Genomic DNA, 21,470 nt, shown 5'->3' on the forward strand with positions numbered 1-21,470 from the left:
TATGATCCAGTTTAAGAGGTTGTTCAAAATAATAGTGCTTACAGAGTACAAAAAAGAAGAATTATGAGAAATACTTTCAACCTTATTGAAAATAAGATATTCTTCATCTCAGTATGTTAATAATGACTGAATTAATTAATTAATTACATATTACAAAACTGTTGTATACTAATTCATAGATGTTATTTTATTATATAAAAAGGTCAGTAAATGATTCTATATATTTGTAAACGCTTGAAGTGGGAAAGGGGTAGGGTTAAATAAGCTTTGCTTCTTCCTACTCCTTTTCGGGCATGATGTAAAATGAAATGATATGAAATTGTGTGATGTATTATGATGTAAGTGTGTTCATGTTCGAAATAAACTAAAGAAAGAAAGAAAGAAACCTCCTGTTCCACGGTCGCCAAAGACAGGCTGGTTTTTTGATTGAAACTTTTATTAGTAGATTGCACAGTTCAGTACATATTCCGTACAATTGACCACTCAATGGTAACACCTGAATACGTTTTTTAACGTGTTTAAGTCGGAGTCCACGTTAATCAATTCATGGTCGCTGTAGAGCATTCACGTAATGCTCTCTTAGTATATTGTACCTTGGCAGCCACCGTATTTGTTATTGTGTTCTGCGCATGCGCAAGCCGGTTCTTTTCTATATATTGTGCTGTGAAATCAACCAGTGGGACTGACAGCTGTACCAGCGAGTTGAGAATAAACAGAGTTCACTTTATAAAGTATTTCCCTCCGTCTGGTCATTCAACAGTCGCAACGTAATTAATGTCCAATCAGCGTTGTGCCTCTTTCCCTTACACAGCTCGGAAGTGCAGCCCAGAATAATCAAATGAAGAAATATGACTAACACTAGCATAGAAGTTGAAACACAGCATTGGAAAGAAGCAGCAACTTTAGTGACAGACTTCAGTTTCACTATCTGCTGCAGCTCACACTAATTCTGCCCCGATTGCGGACTTGCAGGCAATGATAGAATGTGTGTGACTGAACTACTGTATTCGTCCTAACTGGGAGATTAAACACACCCACTAATTTAATCAGAAAAAGGCATTTTTACATGTAAATATTTTTCAATCAGACTTTTTGTTTGTGTCTGCAAAGTTTCTCATCCTCTGATACAACATGTACTAAAAACTATGCAGACACTTTTTAAACATTAAACATTTTGTCCCTGAAATAATCATTAAAGGGGAACATTATCACAATTTCAGAAGGGTTAAAACCATTAAAAATCAGTTCCCAGTGGCTTATTTTATTTTTTGAAGTTTTTTTCAAAATTTTACCCATCACGCAATACCCCTAAAAAAGCTTCAAAGTGCCTGATTTTAACCATCGTTATATACACCCGTCCATTTTCCTGTGATGTCACACAGTGATGCCAATACAAACAAACATGGCGGATAGAACAGCAAGACTCGGATTTCAGCGGCTTAACACTGTCTGATAAGATAATTACTAACAACTATGAACTAGGTTTACAGCATATGAAATACATTTGGCAACAACATGCACTTTGAGAGTGCAGACAGCCCATTTCAGGCGCGCTAAGAACATATATTTTTCCACGATTTCAGCACTCAGGTTAACCATACCTAAATAGACACAAAATACTGCATTACACAAGACTACCCGAATGTACTCGAATGATTGAAAAAAATAAATGTTTTTAAGCTAAATTATTGGTAAACACAGTTTATGTATAATAATTTACGTAAAACCGCGAGTAATGAATAAAGTTTTCATCGATTAATATATTCTGTAGACATACACTCATCCGCTCTCTTTTCCTGAAAGCTGATCTGTCCAGTTTTGGAGTTGATATCAGCAGGCCAGGGAAGCTAGGGTCGATATTCTTCTCTTGATCACCTTCGGTGGCATAAGGGACGGTGTGAGCCAAGACATCCAGGGGGTTTGGCTCGCTCGTCTGCGGGAACAAACTGCCGCCATTGCTTGCCGTGCTACCGAGGTCCTTTGTCCCTGAATTGCTCACACACTCCGGCAGATTCAATGGGGGTCTGGCGGCAGATTTCTTTGACTTTATCGTTGGAAATGCATCTGCTTTGAGTGTCGCAGGATATCCACACATTCTTGCCATCTCTGTCGTAGCATAGCTTTCGTCGGTAAAGTGTGTGGAACAAACGTCCAATTTCTTGCCACTTTCGCATCTTTGGGCCACTGGTGCAACTTGAATCCGTCCCTGTTCGTGTTGTTACACCCTCCGACAACACACCGACGAAAGTGAGAAAATGGATTTGAAGCATTTCTTGACAGTGTCACTTCCGCTTCCCTTTTGACGTGTGTGAATGTGTGGGAACTTGTTTCTCTGCTACGTTTAATCGGTGCTCTAGTCTTTGACGGTGTGAGTATGTTGATGATTATATAAGACTCATTTAGTTTATTAATAGACATCACTGTGTTTGTGTAACGTTTAGTGGTGTTTTAATCAATCAATCAATCAATCAATTATTTTATTGTCATTGTCATAATAACACTTAAGTCATACATCAACAACAAGATTATGTTTGAGCTTTGTCCAGCGGCATAGAAACTGCATTGATGTGCAGGTAGACAATAGTTTACATTTTAGCATTGTCAGGAAGATGGCGATAAGAGGGACGTGGGGGTGGGAACAGTCAGATGTCTGATGGGTGTTACGTTGATGTTGCAGCAATGCAATGTCCAGAGCACAATTATTGAGGTGGTGAAGAGTGAGGTAATAAGATGGTCCGGGGCAGCAAAGGGGCAAGCTGTTCATTTAGCAGTCTCACAGCCTGGGGATACAGACTAGGGATGTCCCGATCCAGGTTTTTGCACTTCCGATCCGATACCGATATTGTTTTTGCATTTCCTATCCGATACCGATACTGACCGATACCGATAATGGCCTATCCGAGCATGTATTAAAGTTTAAAGTTATTTAGCCTACTTAGTTGTCAGAATCATGTTGAAAAGGGTTTTAGTACTCTTGATAACAACTAGCCAGCTGAATTAGGGGAGTTTGAATAATACACAATGGTTGGTAACAAGAAACTGACCTGTTTATTCAAGGATAAACACAAAATAGACAAAATTATACATGACAAACAGAAATGGCATCATTGAACTAGGGCTGGGCGATATGGCCTTTTTTTAATATTGCAATATTTTAAGGCCATATTGCGATACACAATATATATCTCGATATTTTGCCTTAGCCTTGAATGAACACTTGATGCATATAATCACAGCAGTATGATGATTCTATGTGTTTTGATTGATTGATTGAGACTTTTATTAGTAGGTTGCACAGTGAAGTACATATTCCGTACAATTGACCACTAAATGGTAACACCCCAATAAGTTTTTCAACTAGTTTAAGTCGGGGTCCACTTAAATTGATTCATGATACAGATATATACTATCAGATATATACTATCATCATAATACAGTCATCACACAAGATAATCACATTGAATTATTTACATTATTTATAATCCAGGGTGTGGAGGGGGGCGCTGGATGTAAGTGTCAAAAAGACAGCCAAAAGAGTTTGATATGAGAATAATCTAAAGTTAAAATATAGGGTAGAAATGCACCCATTTGCTGGAAATGTAGTCTTGATTTTCAAAATTTTCTTTCAAGGCTTGCATGTCTACATTAAAACATTCTTCTTTATACTCAATTAATATATGCTACTTTTAAACTTTCATGCAGAGAAGGAAATCACAACTAAAAAAATCACAAATTTTTTCATACGGTGTTGATCTGGAAATTTTTGCCTCTGCATTTTGATGCTGTGGGCGTGTGGCACCGAATGGAGATAAGCGTCTCGACAGACGTCACAATATTTGAACAATGATGACGAAAACTGTTTTCTCTGTCGTGTCCGTGTGTCGAAAATTGTTATGCGCTTATTTTTTTATTTGATTTTGTGCGTGGCATAGATTTCCTATGCGCAGAGGACGCTTAAACAGTGCGCAATTGCACAGGCGAGCACCTTAGAGGGAGCGTTGCTCGCACGGCTGCGCTAGCATCACAGCTAACGTTAGCCATGCTGCTACCTCTCTGCTCGGGGAGGACGTATACGTATGTGACTTATGACGTGACAGTATGTGACTTGTGTAAGAAGGTGCACTTGCTGTCTGTGAGAGGGAGACACCAGAAAGAATAAGAAGAGCCTGTCGTGTAATGCCAGCAGCTAAAAGCAACTGCGTGAGAATTCACAGACTTGTGGATGTGTTGAAGGTGTGCTGGAAAATGCGGAACGGAAATGATGGAGCAGCAGAAAAGTGGAATGTATTATTTAAATCAGTGCAATGGAAAACACGGACCGGAGTTTTATTTTAAACTGGATCTAGATGGGCATTTTCCCATGCCTTGCCGATACGCAATTTTTGGCAAATATCGGCAGCAGATCCGATCCAAATATCGGATCGGGACATCCCTAATACAGACTGTGAGACATTCTGGTGGTCCTGGCGCGAATCCATCTATACCTCCTTCCAGAGGGTAGCAGGTTGAAGAGGCCATGTGCTGGGTGGTATCTGTCCTTCAGAGTGTTGTGTACTCGCTTTAGGCAGCGAGTTGTGTACATGGCACTCATCTCTGGGAGTATCGTCCTTGTAATTTTCCCCGCCGCTTTAACCACTCGCTGGAGGGCCTGTTGGTTCGCTTTAGTGCAGCTAGCAAACCACACTAAAAATCCGTAAGTGAGGACACTGCTGATGGCACAGTTGTAAAAGTTTACCATTGATTTCTGCAGAATGTTTGCGCATTTTAGTTTCCTCAAAAAAAAGACGTTGTTGGGCCTTTCCAACTGTAGAAGCATAGATCTTCTGTTATGTTCACCCCTAAGTATTTGAAGTGCTTGACCCTTTCTACGAGATTGTTATTCATTAAAAGTGGAGGGTGTTTGTTCTGCCCTTTCCTGCGGAAGTCTACAATTAGTTCTTTGGTTTTGTTAGTGTTAAGAACCAGGTTATTGTTAGCACACCATGAAGCCAGCTGTTGGACCTCTGCATTGTATGCTGTCTCATCATTATAACTGATGAGCTCAAGCACCGTGGTGTCGTCGGCATATTTGACAGTGAGATTGGTGCTGTGTTGTCAAAAAGCTACGAGCTAACATCTCTTGGAAGGCTGTCCGCAAGGTTGCGGAGTGTAGTCTAGTGATTAGAGTGTCCGCCCTGAGATCGGTAGGTTGTGAGTTCAAACCCTCGCCGAGTCATACCAAAGACTATAAAAATGGGACCCGTTATCTCCCTGCTTGGCACTCAGCATTAAGGGTTGGAATTGGGGGTTAAATCACCAAAAATGATTCCCGGGCGCGGCCACCGCTGCTGCCCACTGCTCCCCTCACCTGGGGTGATGGGTCAAATGCAGAGAATAATTTTGCAACACCTAGTGTGTGTGTGACAATCATTGGTGCTTTAACTTTAACTTTATAGGAATTTTCGACCATTCATCCAAAAGTCACACAGAAGGCCTGGCTTCTGTAGTCACCGCCGTACAGCGGTACTTTTCAAAGGTGGTATAGTACCGATTTCAATTGATTAGTACCACGATACTTTATTGGTAGCGGTATACTGTACAACTCTACTACACACACATACAGTACATAGAAGAAAGTGTGTTTTTGTTGTTTGTGTCTTGCAGACGTCCAGCAGCTGATCGGTAATCCAGAAGAAGTTTCCCCTCAGTTAGGGGGGAGCTCCACTTTGAAGCAGGAGACTCCACAACCACCCTGCATTAAAAAGGAAGAGGAGGAACTCTGCATCACTCAGGAGGGAGAGTGTCTTCTAGGACGAGAGGAAGCTGATTACACCAAGTTTCCACTGAGTATTCTCTCTGTGAAGACTGAAGATGATGAAGAGAAACCACAAGTAGACAACCTCTTAGCTCCACTATCAGATAGTGAGGCTGAAGATGAGGTTGAAGAACCTTCGAGCAGCGATACAGACTGTGAAGGTGATATGAGGACTCACACTGACAACAAACACTCTGAATGCTCTACAAAGAAGAGAGGTAAAAAATGTTTGAGCTGCTCAGTTTGTGCTAAAAGCTTTTCTCAAAAGAGCAATTTGACTCAACACATGAGAACACACACAGGTGAAAAACCATTTAATTGTTCAGTTTGTGGCAAAAGCTTTTCTCGAAAATACCGTTTGACTCGACACATGAGAACACACACAGGTAATAAAACAATGAATTGTTCAGTTTGTAGCAAAAGCTTCTCTCAAAATAACCATTTGACTCAACACATGAGAACACACACAGGTAAAAAAACAATGAATTGTTCAGTTTGTGGCAAAAGCTTTTTTCTAAATTGCCGTTTGACTCAACACATGAGAAAACACACAGGTGAAAAACCATTCAACTGTTTAATTTGTGGTAAAAACTATTCTTTAAAAAGCCATTTGACTCAACACATGAGAACACACACAGGTGAAAAACCATTTAACTGTTCAATTTGTGGTAAAAACTATTCTTTAAAGAGCCGTTTGAGTCAACACATGAGAACACACACAGGTGAAAAACCATTTAGTTGTTCAATTTGTGGCAAAAGCTTTTCTATGAAGAGCCATGTGACTAAACACATGACAACACACACAGGAGAAAAAACTTTTAGTTGTTCAGTGTGCTGTAAAAGGTTCCCACATAATGCAGCCGCAGTAAAACACATGAGAACACACAAGGGAAAATAACCAAATAACTGTTTAGTTTGTGGTATGTTGCTCATATGTGGCGACATCCACCCTACCCAGGACCTCCTCACTGCTTCTTTCACAAATATCTGAGGTATTCATACAAACTTGGATTATTTGGAGCATAATCTTATCTACTCATGACCCCATGTCTTCTCTGTATCTGAAACCTTCCTGAACAGTAAGATAGATGATGCTTCAAGTACTTGGTTACTCCTTCTTCAGTCCAGGGACTCAGAATTTTTTATCTAACTTAAAGTGTTTTGTCAAGATGATTATTTGTGATATGTACATTTTCAGAATGTCCTTGTTCTATTTTGGGCCAAAGTAAAATAAAGAAAACAATCTGATGTTGTCGTAGTCGTATTTTTAAGTTATCATGCCATGATTTTACCCGTCCCGCCCACGTAGAAATAGATTTTCCTCCATGTGGCCCCTGAGCTAAAATGAGTGTGACACCCCTGCTGTAATCTGACTCATGTGAGCAGGTTACTGTATGAACACATTTTGTTATAAGTTATAAAAATGTGTTCAGTTCTCAGAGACACATCAATGTCAGGCTGACAATCGCTCTTCCGCTTTCTCCAAACACGAGAACAAAGCAGCTCCTACTGACTTGTGATTGGTCAGACCGTGCCCATCTTAATCACATGGCTAATTTCAATATAATAAATTGCGATGTAACACAATTGAATATCTTATATGCTCAGACAGTAATGTGTTTATATAAGTTTAGATTGTGTTGTGATGTTTGTAATGGGGAAAGACGTTAATGTGTCTTGTTTTCATGTTTGCATTTAAGATTGTTGACATTTAGCATGATAACTGTTAACTGGCGATTAGTGATGTTAAGTGCCTAAGATGCTAGCTATTGATTAGCAGTGTGATGAGGGCTTTCTGCTGGTGAGTGATTAGCACTACAGTTAGAGCCACCTATCGCTAGGTAGAAATGAGCAGTTTCACCAACATTTTTATGTGAAACCATATTACTAACTGTCTGGTGTTTTACAGGATTCATGGAAGTTTATTGTCATACCAGCACACGATACACATGAGATGGCACACAATTTAGTAGCACGTGAACAATAGGATTGGTCCTGGTGGAGATCTACACTCTTAATGCTTTTCTTCTATATTCAGAGTAATGCTTTGACCTTCTAAAGGCTTTTAACTAAAACAACTAAGTAAGTTGAAAAATATTTCTGTGTTTCTTGTAGTATTTAAAATGTAGGATTGTTTTTCTTCGATGTTTGCCCTTTTTCTGGTTTGAACAACAGCCATGGAAAAAGTCTGTGCATGTGCTTGTATATATATATATATATATATATATATATATATATATATATATATATATATATATATATATATATATATGTTTTATTTTCAAAGAGTAGTTGTCCATTATTTGATGCTAGATACTTTTTCAAACCATTGCTTTAAAACAAGATTAAAATGCCTTTATTTTGAAAAACTACTGCTGAGGAGTAGGAAACGGAAGTTGCTGGCTTCCAGCGCATGCGCGAATGTAGCAAAAAGCTACAAAAAGACGAAGACCACATGCTATGGTTGTTCGGAGAGTCTTCGAATTCACGATCTTAAAGTCATATGATTGACAGCAAATATAGCAACAAATATCTCAATTCGTATTTTCCAAAGCCACGAAACGTGCATTGAGTTTGGAGCGATATCTGAAGTGAAGATTGAAGACGTGATAGAAGATGGACGACTACTGCTATGCTAAGATGGCGACGTCCGCTAAAAGAGAACATGAAAGAGAATCAACTTCCAGCAAATCACCAACGGAGATAAAGACGAAAGATGAAGGTGAGTGAGTTGAAGTTTTGTCAATTGAAAATTATTTGAATTTCAAGCCCTTAAAGTCTAAAGTAGCCGACCTTGTTGAAGAATGTAAAGAAAGAGCCGCCATGATTGTTAGCTTGAAGAAGGCAGTGGAGTTCACATCAGAGGAGATGAAAGAATGCAAAAGTCAAATGAAGAAAGTGGAAGAGCAAAACAAGCGCTTCCTATGTTTGGCAAATGCCACAAATGAAATATTCAGCTCGCATTACTAGGCTAAGTTATTGATGGAGTCCATCAAGTTATTGGATGGATGTTAGAGTGGACATAACAGCCACTATCTCTAAGTCATCCTCCATCTTGTAAACACTGTAGCAGCTTTACCATGAATCAATTTAAGTGGACCCCGACTTAAACAAGTTGAAAAACGTATTGGGGTGTTACCATTTAGTGGTCAATTGTACGGAATATGTACTGTACTGTGCAATCTACTAATAAAAGTTTCAATCAATCAATCAATCAAAGCTAGTGAAAGATTAAAGGGGAACATTATCACCAGACCTATGTAAGCGTCAATATATTCCTTGATGTTGCAGAAAAAAGACCATATATTTTTTTAACCGATTTCCGAACTCTAAATGGGTGAATTTTGGCGAATTAAACGCCTTTCTATTATTCGCTCTCTGAGCGATGACGTCACCACGTGGCGTCACATCAGGAAGCAATCCGCCATTTTCACAGAGTCAAATCAGCTCTGTTTTTTTTCTTTTTTTCAACTGTTTTCCGTACCTCGGTGTGTTGTCGGAGGGTGTAACAACACGAACATGGACGGATTCAAGTTGCACCAGTGGCCCAAAGATGCGAAAGTGGCAAGAAATTGGACGTTTGTTCCACACACTTTACCGACGAAAGCTATGCTACGACAGAGATGGCAAGAATGTGTGGATATCCTGCGACACTCAAAGCAGATGCATTTCCAACGATAAAGTCAAAGAAATCTGCCGCCAGACCCCCATTGAATCTGCCGGATGTGAGCAATTCAGGGACAAAGGACCTCGGTAGCACGGCAAGCAATGGCGGCAGTTTGTTCCCGCAGACGAGCGAGCTAAACCCCCTATCGACCCTAGCTTCCCTGGCCTGCTGACATCAACTCCAAAACTGGACAGATCAACTTTCTGGAAAAGAGCGCGGATGAGGGTATGTCTACAGAATATATTAATTGATGAAAATTGGGCTGTCTGCACTCTCAAAGTGCATGTTGTTGCCAAATGTATTTCATATGCTGTAAACCTAGTTCATAGTTGTTAGTTTCCTTTAATGCCAAACAAACACATACCAATCGTTGGTATCGATCGCCGAATTCGTCCTCGTTTTCTCCCGTGTCGCTGGCTGTCGTGTCGTTTTTGTCGGTTTCGCTTGCATACGGTTCAAACCGATATGGCTCAATAGCTTCAGTTTCTTCTTCAATTTCGTTTTCGCTACCTGCCTCCACACTACAACCATCCGTTTCAATACATGCGTAATCTGTTGAATCGCTTAAGCCGCTGAAATCCGAGTCTGAATCCGAGCTAATGTCGCTATAGCTTGCTGTTCTATCCGCCATGTTTGTTTGTATTGGCTTCACTATGTGACGTCACAGGAAAATGGACGTGTGTATATAACGATGGTTAAAATCAGGCACTTTGAAGCTTTTTTTAGGGATATTGCGTGATGGGTAAAATTTTGAAAAAAACTTCAAAAAATAAAATGAGCCACTGGGAACTGATTTTTAATGGTTTAAATCCTTCGGAAATTGTGATAATGTTCCCCTTTAAAGTACCAACGATAGTCACACACACACTAGGTGTGGTGAAATTTGTCCTCTGCATTTGACCCATCCCCTTGTTCCACCCCCTGGAAGGTGAGGGGAGCAGTGGGCAGCAGGGGTGGCCGCGCCCAGGAATCATTTTTGGTGATTTAACCCCCAATTCCAATCCTTGATGCTGAGTGCCAAGCAGGGAGGTAATGGGTCCCATTTTTCTAGTCTTTGGTATGACTCAGCCGGGGTTTGAACTCACAACCTACCGAGCTCAGGGCGGACACTCTAACCACTAGGCCACTGAGTAGGTTTTAAAAGGAACGGAGGTGTACATTAACGGACACCTCACCAAAAGGAATGGTGAGATCGCCGGGCGCGCACAAATCCTGGGGAAGCAAAGCAAAATTCAGTCTACATGGACTGTTAAGTGTTTATCAAGCTGAATGGTACGACCCCAGAAGAGGAAAACGACATCAGTGATCTTGACAGATTCGATGTCTGATGAATAGGGGTGTAACGGTACACAAAAATTCTGGTCCGGTACGTACCTCGGTTTCGAGGTCACGGTTCGGTTCATTTTCGGTACAGTAAGAGAACAACAAAATATAAATTTTTGGGTTATTTATTTACCAAATTTGCAAAATCTTCCACCAAAAATATTTTTCTTAGTGGAATATTTGATGTGAAGTAATGGGAACCTTGGATAGGTCAATAATTCATAATAAAATTGATTTTGATTCAATATTATAATTTGAGCAATGACAGTTTGAAAGAAAAAAAACAGCTTTGTTTTATTAGTCAACATTGCAACTTTTTCTAAATTACATTTAACCTTTAAGCTTTTTTATTTCACTTTTGTTATGTTTTTGTTTATTTGAAGAGTATTTTTAGAATGTGCCGTGGGCCTTTAAAACATTAGCTGTGGGCCGCAAATGGCCTCCGGGGCACACTTTTGACACCCCTGCTATAGATAATAAAAAATTAAATCTGATAAATCTATGGATAAAAAGCAGAGCCCGCGTTTATCATAACTCTCTCTCTCTCTCTGTCTCTGCCCCTCCCTCACCAGTGCTGCTGCACGCACAATTTGTTTTGTTTTTAACCCCTTCTTAACCCTGAACGTACATAGAAAATACACGCAACCCTAACTCAAAATGCCGTATATTTGAGGCATTTAAGAAACATGTCCGGTGAAAAGAGGACGTATGGTCAGTCTATCGTAGCCCGTTAGCTGCTAGCATGCCGTGTGTTGTGCCTCGGTGTGCATTGTTTACACAACGTGCGTTACGCTACTTAATATATCCGTGGGGAAACTCGTTCCGTACACCTCCGAACCGAACCGGAACCCCCGTACCGAAACGGTTCAATACAAATACACGTACCGTTACACCCCTATTTGAAACCCATCTTGACTCCTCTTTTGAGGATGTTGACTTAGCTGTAGATGGATAAACAATTTTTAGGAAAGATAGAACAAGATATGGTGGAAGTGTAGCTGTGTATGTGCAGAGTCCCAGTCCTGTGAAAGTAAGAAATTATTTAATGTTGGCCGATATTGAGGCCCTGTGGATCCAGGTTCACCTGCCACAGACCAAACCCATACTGGTTGGGTGCTGCTATAGACCACCCAGTGCCGATATAAAATACCTGGATTTAATATGCGAGATGTTGGATAAATCTCGTGATGAGAACAGAGAGATATATTTTACTGGGGACAAAAGCATTGATTGATCTACTATGTGCCCACTGAAGAATAAACTCATTGCTATAGCTAATGCCTGTAAGCTCACACATACCATTACACTACCAACCAGATCAACTATAAATAGAAATGGGCTAAAATCATCCAAATGCATTGACCACCTATTTACTAATGTTCCTAATAAATGCACTAAAACAGTATCAATAGCTCTTGGCTTTACGGACCACAACCTAATTGCAATACAGAGGAAGACCAAGCTCTCCAAGGCTCCTAGTGGGATTATACATAAAAGGTCCTATAAATATTTTAATGAGGTCAAATTTAAAGATGATGTTAACTGGTAAACTGTGTGTCTTGAGGAGGATTCTGAAGCTTCTTTGAGCACATTCATGAAGTTATTTTTGCAGATAAGCATGCTCCTGTCAGGAAAACAACTGTCAGGGCAAATGGCGCCCCCTGGTTAGGGCATACTTGCCAACCCTCCCGGATTTTCCGGGAGACTCCCGAAATTCAGCGCCTCTCCCGAAAACCTCCCGGGACAAATTTTCTCCCGAAAATCTCCCGAGATTCAAGCGGACCTGGAGGCCACGCCCCCTCCAATGTTGTTGTAATATATTGAGTTGGAGGCAATAAACAGGCGAGGTGATGAATTACGTCTCTTTACTGTAGACTTCCGAACAGACTCACACACTTGACATCAGGTGCGCAACACCACGTAAATCGTTGGCCAACCAAAAAGTAACCCCAGTACGCTATAGCCAACATTCACCAGGAGATGGCAACAAACATAGCTCACTCTATATTCCTCCCCTTTTAGAATTGTAGAAGTTACTCAAAAGAAATAAACAACCCAACCAAAAAATGCAGCAGCTCAATTAAAAAACTGTACTTAAGCCACATTCTTTTTTTTTTTAGTACTGAACTCTTAACCCTCATTTGTAAACAATAACATGCTTATTATACAAACAGTATTTCTTTCTTTCTTTCTTTAGTTTATTTTGAACATGAACACACTTACATCATAATACATCACACAATTTCATATCATTTCATTTTACATCATGCCCGAAAAGGAGTAGGAAGAAGCAAAGCTTATTTAATCCTACCCCTTTCCCACTTCAAGCGTTTACAAATATATAGAATCATTTACTGACCTTTTTATATAATAAAATAACATCTACGAATTAGTATACAACAGTTTTGTAATATGTAATTAATTAATTAATTCAGTCATTATTAACATACTGAGATGAAGAATATCTTATTTTCAATAAGGTTGAAAGTATTTCTCATAATTCTTCTTTTTTGTACTCTGTAAGCACTATTATTTTGAACAACCTCTTAAACTGGATCATATCAGTACAATTTTTAACTTCTTTACTTAATCCATTCCATAATTTAATTCCACATACTGATATGCTAAAAGTTTTAAGTGTTGTACGTGCATATAAATGTTTTAAATTATTTTTTCCTCTAAGGTTATATTTCTCCTCTTTAGTTGAGAAGAATTGTTGTACATTCTTTGGTAGCAGGTTATAGTTTGCTTTGTACATCATTTTAGCTGTTTGCAATTTTACCAAATCACCAAACTTTAATATTTCTGACTTAATAAATAAAGGGTTTGTGTGTTCTCTATATCCAACATTATGTATTATTCTAACTGATCTTTTTTGTAACACGGTTAGCGAATGTAGCGCACATTTGTAGTTATTTCCCCATATTTCTGCACAATAACTCAGATATGGTAACACTAGCGAGCAGTAGAGAATATGTAGTGATTTTTGGCCCAGGACATATTTTGCTTTATTCATTATTGAAATGTTTTTTGCCACCTTATGTTGTATGTTTTCTATATGAGATTTCCAGTTCATTTGATCATCTATTAATACTCCCAAAAATCTAGTTTCTTTTACCCTTTCTATGTCTACTTCGTCTATTTGTATTTGTGTATGATGCTCTTTTCTACTATTACCAAATAGCATTATTTTAGTTTTACTGAGATTCAAAGATAGTCTGTTTTTGTCAAACCATCTTTTTAATTTGTTCATTTCTTCTGTTATTATTTGTATTATCTTCTGTGTGCTCTCTCCTGAACAGAAAGCAGTTGTGTCGTCTGCAAATAAAACCAACTTTAAGTCCTTCGTAACCTTACAAATGTCGTTTATATAAAGATTGAACAATCTTGGTCCCAGTATTGACCCCTGGGGTACACCACAGGATATATCTAACCGTGTTGACATATTTTCACCCATCTTTACATATTGCTTCCTGTTGGTTAAATAACTTCTTACCCAATTCAATACCAAACCTCTGATGCCATATCGTTCTAATTTTCGTATTAAAATATCATGATTAATTGTGTCAAATGCTTTTGTTAAGTCCATGAATACTGCGGCCGCACATTCTTTACCATCTATTGCATTGGTAATTTCCTCTGTTATTTTGGTTAGTGCTATTGATGTTGAGATATTTGCTCGGAATCCATATTGGTTCTCCACAAGCGTCCCACTTTTGTTAATAAATAAATCTAATCGACTATTGAATAATTTTTCCAAGATTTTGGAGAATTGTGGAAGTAATGAAACTGGTCTGTAGTTAGTAAACTGGTGTACGTCTCCATTCTTATAAATTGGTACGACTTTTGCAATTTTCATTATATCAGGGAATTTACCGGTTAAAAATGATGTACATCTTTAACACAGATTTTTATACTGTCTTCAGAGATTCAGTTTTTTTGGTGGTACTCGAAACCTTTCTGGGTACCTGCGGATCACTGGTGGGGTTTTTGTTGTGGGTGATCTGGGTTCTGATGATGGCAACTCAGCAGCCCTTGAATCTGGTTCAATGATGAGACTAGTTTGTGTCTGACTCACTGATGGTCCTGGTGATGGAACTGAAACAGCACTGTCCAGTTGTACTGATGGCACATTTTCTGCAACTGGTGGAGACTACATAACTGGCAGTCTCTCCATGTTTTCTCGCCATGTGATCCACATGCACTGTGCGTTGTCTCTGTCCCTCTTGATAGATAGATACATTGATATATATATATATATATATATCAATCTAAGTATTTCATATATATATATATATATATATATATATATATATATATATATATATATATATATATAAAAGAAAATACTTCACTTTCAGTGAATTCTAGCTATATATATATATTTATTTTACTATATATATATATATATATATATATATATATATATATATATATATATATATATATATATATATATATATATATATATATACTGTATATATATATGAAATACTTGACTTGGTGAATTGTAGCTGTAAATATACTCTTCCCCTCTTAGCCACGCCCCCAACCACGCCCCCGCCCCACCCCGACCACGCCCCCCACCTCCCGAAATCGGAGGTCTCAAGGTTGGCAAGTATGCGTTAGGGAATGAGCTCAAAGTACTTATAAAGCAATGTAACCAGGCTCTTCTGGTCTACTTTCTGATGAGATGATCTAAAGTAAATTAAGAAATTGTATAACTAAAACAAATTGAAGTAATAAAAAGGTATATTATCAGACAAATATCAATTACTCTAGACATGATGGAAAACAATTGTGCAACATTTGAAATCAAATAATGGGAGGATCAGCATCATGTAAAACAAATTTGTTTATAGAAGTTGATGGAGCTTACCTGACTAAGCCAATGGAGATTGCCACATATTTTAATAATTACTTCACGAAGAAGGTGGAAAACCTGAGAGTAAATATGACGCCTTCTGATGGCTCTCTCTCATACACATTAATTGAAAATCATATAATGAAGGGTAAAAGCTGCAGGTTCAATTTTGTACCAGCTAGTAATTATGATATTAAGAAATTGTTGTCATCACTTGCCATCTGATAAACCTGCGGGGACGGACATGCTAGATGGCAAATTGTTAAGAATTGCGGCATGCCATGTATCGACTCCGATTTGTCATATATTTAATAAGTCATTAATATATGGAGTCTGTCCTGGGGTTTGGAAGGAGGCCAAGGTCATCCTAAGGACAAAAATAAAAATGTCACTGGTAAAAACAGTAGACCAATAAGCATGCTTCCTGTTCTTAGTAAATTGATGGAAAAAGTTGTTTTCAAACAAATTCAAGATGACTCTACCTACAACAAACTGATGTGGTTTCCCCAGCATGCTTACAGGCAAGGTCACTCAACATCTACTGCTCTAGCTCAGCTGACTGATGACTGGCTGTCACAAATAGATGTCAAGAAGATGGTTGTTACCGTCCTGATTGACTTAAGTGCGGCATTCAATGTTGTAGATCACAACTTAATGATCTCCAAACTGAGAAAATATGGTTTTAATAGTATGTCACTTTCTTGGATGTTGAGTTATCTATCAGGAAGATCACAGAGAGTGTGTTTTAGTGGTAGCGTATCTGAACGCAAGTACAATTACTGCGGCGTGCCTCAAGGAAGCTGCTTAGGTCCTTTACTCTTTATTATTTTTACTAACGATCTTCCCTCTGTTACAACAAACACCAATATGGTTTCGTATGCAGATGACACAACTCTGTACAGTACTGCCTCTACCTTAAAGGGGAACATTATCACAATTTCAGAATTGTTAAAACGATTAAAAATCAGTTCCCAGTGGCTTATTATATTTTTCTAAGTTTTTTTCAAAATTTTACCCATCACGCAATATCCCTAAAAAAAGCTTCAAAGTGCCTGATTTTAACCACCCGTGCATTTTCCTGTGACGTCACATAGTGAAGCCAACACAAACAAACATGGCGGAAAGAACAGCAAGCTATAGCGACATTAGCTCGGATTCAGACTCGGATTTCAGCGGCTTAAGCGATTCAACAGATTACGAATGTATTGAAACGGATGGTTGTAGTGTGGAGGCAGGTAGCGAAAACGAAATTGAAGAAGAAACTGAAGCTATTGAGCCATATCGGTTTGAACCGTATGCAAGCGAAACCGACGAAAACGACACGACAGCCAGCGACACGGGAGAAAGCGAGGACGAATTTGGGGATCGCCTTCTTACCAACAATTGGTATGTGTTTGTTTGGCATTAAAGGAAACTAACAACTATGAACTAGGTTTACAGCATATGAAATACATTTGGCAACAACATGCACTTTGAGAGTGCAGACAGCCCAATTTTCATCAATTAATATATTCTGTAGACATACCCTCATGTCAGCAGGCCAGGAAAGCTAGGGTCGATATTCTTCTCTTGATCATCTTCGGTGGCATAAGGGACGGTGTGAGCCAAGACATCCAGGGGGTTTAGCTCGCTCGTCTGCGGGAACAAACTGCCGCCATTGCTTGCCGGGCTACCGAGGTCCTTTGTCCCTGAATTGCTCACACACTCCGGCAGATTCAATGGGGGTCTGGCGGCAGATTTCTTTGACTTTATCGTTGGAAATGCATCTGCTTTGAGTGTCGCAGGATATCCACACATTCTTGCCATCTCTGTCGTAGCATAGCTTTCGTCGGTAAAGTGTGCGGAACATCTTTGGGCCACTGGTGCAACTTGAATCCGTCCCTGTTCGTGTTGTTACACCCTCCGACAACACACCGACGAGGCATGATGTCTCCAAGGTACGGAAAACAGTCGAAAAAACGGAAAATAACAGAGCTGTTTTGACCCGGTGTTTGAGAAAATGGCGGATTGCTTCCTGATGTGACGTCACGTTGTTAGAGTTCGGAAATCGGTTAAAAAAATATATGGTCTTTTTTTCTGCAACATCAAGGTATATATTGACGCTTACATAGGTCTGGTGATAATGTTCCCCTTTAAATTACATCGAAAATAACTTCAATCAGGACCTGGAGAGAGTGTCACGCTGGGTAAAAGATCGTAAACTTGTGAATATTGACAAAACGAAAAGCATTCATTTTGGATCCAGGCATATGCTTGTTGATGACCCTCAGCTTCATCTTTCAATGTCAGATATACCTATTGAGCAGGTTAAAAAAGCAAAACTGCTTGGTGTGCTGTTAGATAATCAACTGTCATGGCCCGCTCGTATTGATGGTATTTTAATGAAGAGGTTTAGCCAAGGTCAGGAAGTGCTCCACCTACTTGATATCCTCAACAATGTGTCAAGTCAGACAGTCCTTGGTTTTGTAGACTGGTACTTAAATGTTCTTTGCGCACTAATATTTCATTTATACATTCACGCCTGTCCTGGTTATCTGTTGAACAAAAGATGCATTGTAGTCTCCTTATGTTCTTTAGAACTATCATGTTAGATCAATCACCAGATTACTTTTACAAACAGTTTTTAAAATCAACGAACACACATTTTCATGACACGAGGAATGCCAACAATTGCTATTTGGCATTTCCTGTTCCCAGGACCAATCTCCTCAAGCATACAGTCATGTACAGATGTACAGTCAAGAAAATAAGTATTTGAACACCCTGCTATTTTGCAAGTTCTCCTACTTAGAAATCATGGAGGGGTCTGAAATTTTCATGGTAGGTGCATGTCCACTGTATGAGAGATAACCTAAAAAGAAAAATCCAGAAATCTCAATCTATGATTTTTTAACAATTTATTTCTGTGATACAGGTGAAAATAAGTATTTGAACACCAACATTAATATTTGGTAGAGTAGCCTTTGTTTGCAATTACAGAGTTCAAACATTTCCTGTAGTTCTTCACCAGGTTTGCACAGACTACAGGAGGGATTTTGGCCCACTCCTCCACAAAGATCTTCTCTAGATCAGTCAGGTTTCTGGGCTGTTGCTGAGTAACACAGACTTTCAGCTCCCTCCAAAGATTTTCAATTGGATTTAGGTCTGGAGACTGGCTAGGCCACTCCAGAACCTTGATATGGTTCTTACTGTAAATGGCAGCAAATTTTGTTCAGGAGATAATTGCAGTTCTGTCATGTTACGTTTTTTTTGTGCCTTTATTTTGAAGAGCCCACTCTTATTCTGTTACTTCCTTTATTGCTGATACTTGACTTCCTGCTGCCGTTCTGTCTGACTTCAACAGCATACTCACGTTACTCCAGGACTGGTAAAACATGCTGACAAAGATATATTTCTCATATTCTGTGTGAACATTTGTGAGAGGTTATTTTATTGTGCCTCGTGTTTGTGTTGTTTATATGTCACATTTAAGGAGAGTCACTCCGAGCTGTGTGTGGAAGCTAAGCTAACTAGCGGAGCAAACTTAGCGCCCTTGGAAGCGGAAGGAGGTAGGAGGAGACTAATGGTTTTATTTATTGTAAAACAAGTGGTTCATTTCATTTAAAACAAACGGGAAAATGTCATTATTTTTATTTAAATAAGAGCTGTAACTTGTAATTAAGCTTAATTCATGTGAAAATTCATTATTTAAGTTTACTAAAAAGATTTGTTTATAAGTTTGAAAATGTAAACATGATTTATGTATTGTTTGTGGAAATATGGCATTTGTATTTTCTGTCCATCTTCATAGTTTTCACGGTGTCAAAATTGTGAGGAGAAAAGGAGGAGAGAATTAAAGTTGCACCAGTCGAAGCTCTCTGCTTCTTGTGTCATTAATCCAAGTGGGCCGCTACACTTACAAAGCCACTTCTTGGTTTTCCTGGCCGTGTGCTTTGGGTCATTGTCATGTTGGAAGATCCAGCCATGACTCATCTTCAATGATCTGACTGAAGGAAGGAGGTTTTTGGCCAAAATCTCACAATACATGGCTGCAGTCATCCTCTCCTTAATACAGTACAGTCGTCCTGTCCCATGAGCAGAAAAACACCCCCAAAGCATGATGCTACCACCCCCATGCTTCACAGTAGGGATGGTGTTCTTGGGATGCTACGCATCATTCTTCTTCCTCCAAACACGCACAGTGGAATTATGACCAAAAAGGTCAATTTTGGTCTCATCTGTCCACAAAACTTTCTCCCATGACTCCTTTGGATCATCCAAATGGTCATTGGCAAACTTAACTTAACATGTGCTGGTTTAAGCAGGGGAACCTTCCGTGCCATGCATGATTTCAAAGCATGACGTCTTAGTGTATTACCAACAGTGACCATGGAAACAGTGGTCCCAGCTCTTTTCAGGTCATTGACCAAGTCCTGCCGTGTAGTCCTGGGATGATTCCTCACCTTTATTAGCATCATTGAGACCCCACAAGGCGATATTTCGCATGGGGCTCTACTCCGATTGAGATTGACCGTCATGTTTAGCTTCTTCCATTTTCTAATGATTGCTCCAACAGTGGACCTTTTTTCACCAAGCTGCTTGGCAATTTCTCCGTAGCCCTTTCCATCCTTGTGGAGTTGTACAATTTTGTCTCTGATGTCTTTGGACAGCTCTTTGCTCTTAGCCATGCTGAATGTTTGGGTCTTACTGCTTGTATGGGGTGGACAGGTGTCTTTATGCAGGTAACCACCTCACACAGGTGCATCTGATTCAGGATAATACAGTGGTGTGGAGGAGGACTTTTAAAGGTGGACTAACAGGTCTTTGAGGGTCAGAATTCTAGCTGATAGACAGGTGTTCAAATACTTATTTTGAGCTGTATTACACGAATAAATTGTTAAAAAATCATAGATTGTGATTTCTGGATTTTTCTTTTTAGGTTATCTCTCATACAGTGGACATGCACCTACCGTGAACATTTCAGACCCCTCCATGATTTCTAAGTGGGAGAACTTGCAAAATAGCAGGGTGTTCAAATACTTATTTTCTTGACTGTATATCATTCTGGAATCGGTTGCCATCTCACATTAATCTCTCACAAAGTAAATTGTCATTCAAGACAGCTTTGAAGATACACCTGTTGCAGCTGCCCACATGACATTAATTTTTAATACTGGGTTTAACTATCTTTTTTATCTTATGTTGTACTTATCTTTTGTATAATGTTTGGTAATGCATGTAATAATATTAACTGGGATTTATATAGCGCTTTTCTAAGTACCCAAAGTCGCTTTACATGTAGAACCCATCAATCATTCACACCTGGTGGTGGTAAGCTACTCTTATAGCCACAGCTGCCCTGGGGTAGACTGACGGAAGCGTGGCTGCAATTTGCGCCAACGGCCCCTCCGACCACCACCTATCATTCAATTCACCGGTGTGAGTGGCACCGGGGGCAAAGGGTGAAGTGTCCCGCCCAAGGACACAACGGCAGCGATTTTTGGATGGTAAGAGGCGGGGAGCGAACCTGCAACCCTCAGGTTTCTGGCACGGTTGCTCTACCCACTACGCCATGCCGCCATGTATTTTTTGTATTTTTGTTTTGTATGCTCCTATATGAACCCCAGGAAGACTAGCGGTCGCTTTGGCGTCAGCTAATGGGGATCCATTCAATAAACAATATGCCTAATCAGTAATCACTGTACTCAACAAAAAAGTAAGACCACATGATTTTCGCTTTAGCGTAACTTCGGAATTGGCCACTAAAACAGAATCTGCTGGTAAATGCAGAATTTCACAGAAATTGACATAAATGTGAGTGAAATGTTGTCATTGTGAGGAAA

At 39.4% G+C, this 21,470-nt stretch overlaps 3 protein-coding genes across 5 annotated transcripts in view; 2 read left to right on the forward strand and 1 right to left on the reverse strand.

Moving 5' to 3' along the window:
• LOC133619281 (uncharacterized) overlaps window positions 1–21,470 on the reverse strand; it is a 260,390-nt gene that overhangs the window by 21,033 nt on the left and 217,887 nt on the right. The window lies entirely within an intron of this gene.
• The window catches only part of LOC133619286 (uncharacterized), a 110,672-nt gene that overhangs the window by 2,153 nt on the left and 87,049 nt on the right, over window positions 1–21,470 (forward strand). The gene's annotated exons all lie outside the window — the stretch shown is intronic.
• On the forward strand, window positions 547–7,009 carry LOC140679648 (uncharacterized). Its single transcript, XM_072915493.1, has 2 exons — window positions 547–568; window positions 5,644–7,009. The coding sequence occupies exons 1-2, from the start codon at window positions 547–549 to the stop codon at window positions 6,690–6,692; spliced, it is 1,071 nt and encodes a 356-aa protein (XP_072771594.1). The 3' UTR covers window positions 6,693–7,009.

Source organism: Nerophis lumbriciformis, linkage group LG20 (assembly GCF_033978685.3).
Source record: "Nerophis lumbriciformis linkage group LG20, RoL_Nlum_v2.1, whole genome shotgun sequence".
In the NCBI taxonomy this organism is placed as follows: domain Eukaryota; kingdom Metazoa; phylum Chordata; class Actinopteri; order Syngnathiformes; family Syngnathidae; genus Nerophis; species Nerophis lumbriciformis.

Coding starts and splice junctions, on each gene's coding strand:
- LOC140679648 (XM_072915493.1), top strand. CDS start 547: ATGGTCGCTGTAGAGCATTCAC. Junction 569..5,643: donor GGTCGCTGTAGAGCATTCAC/GTAATGCTCTCT, acceptor TGTGTCTTGCAG/ACGTCCAGCAGCTGATCGGT.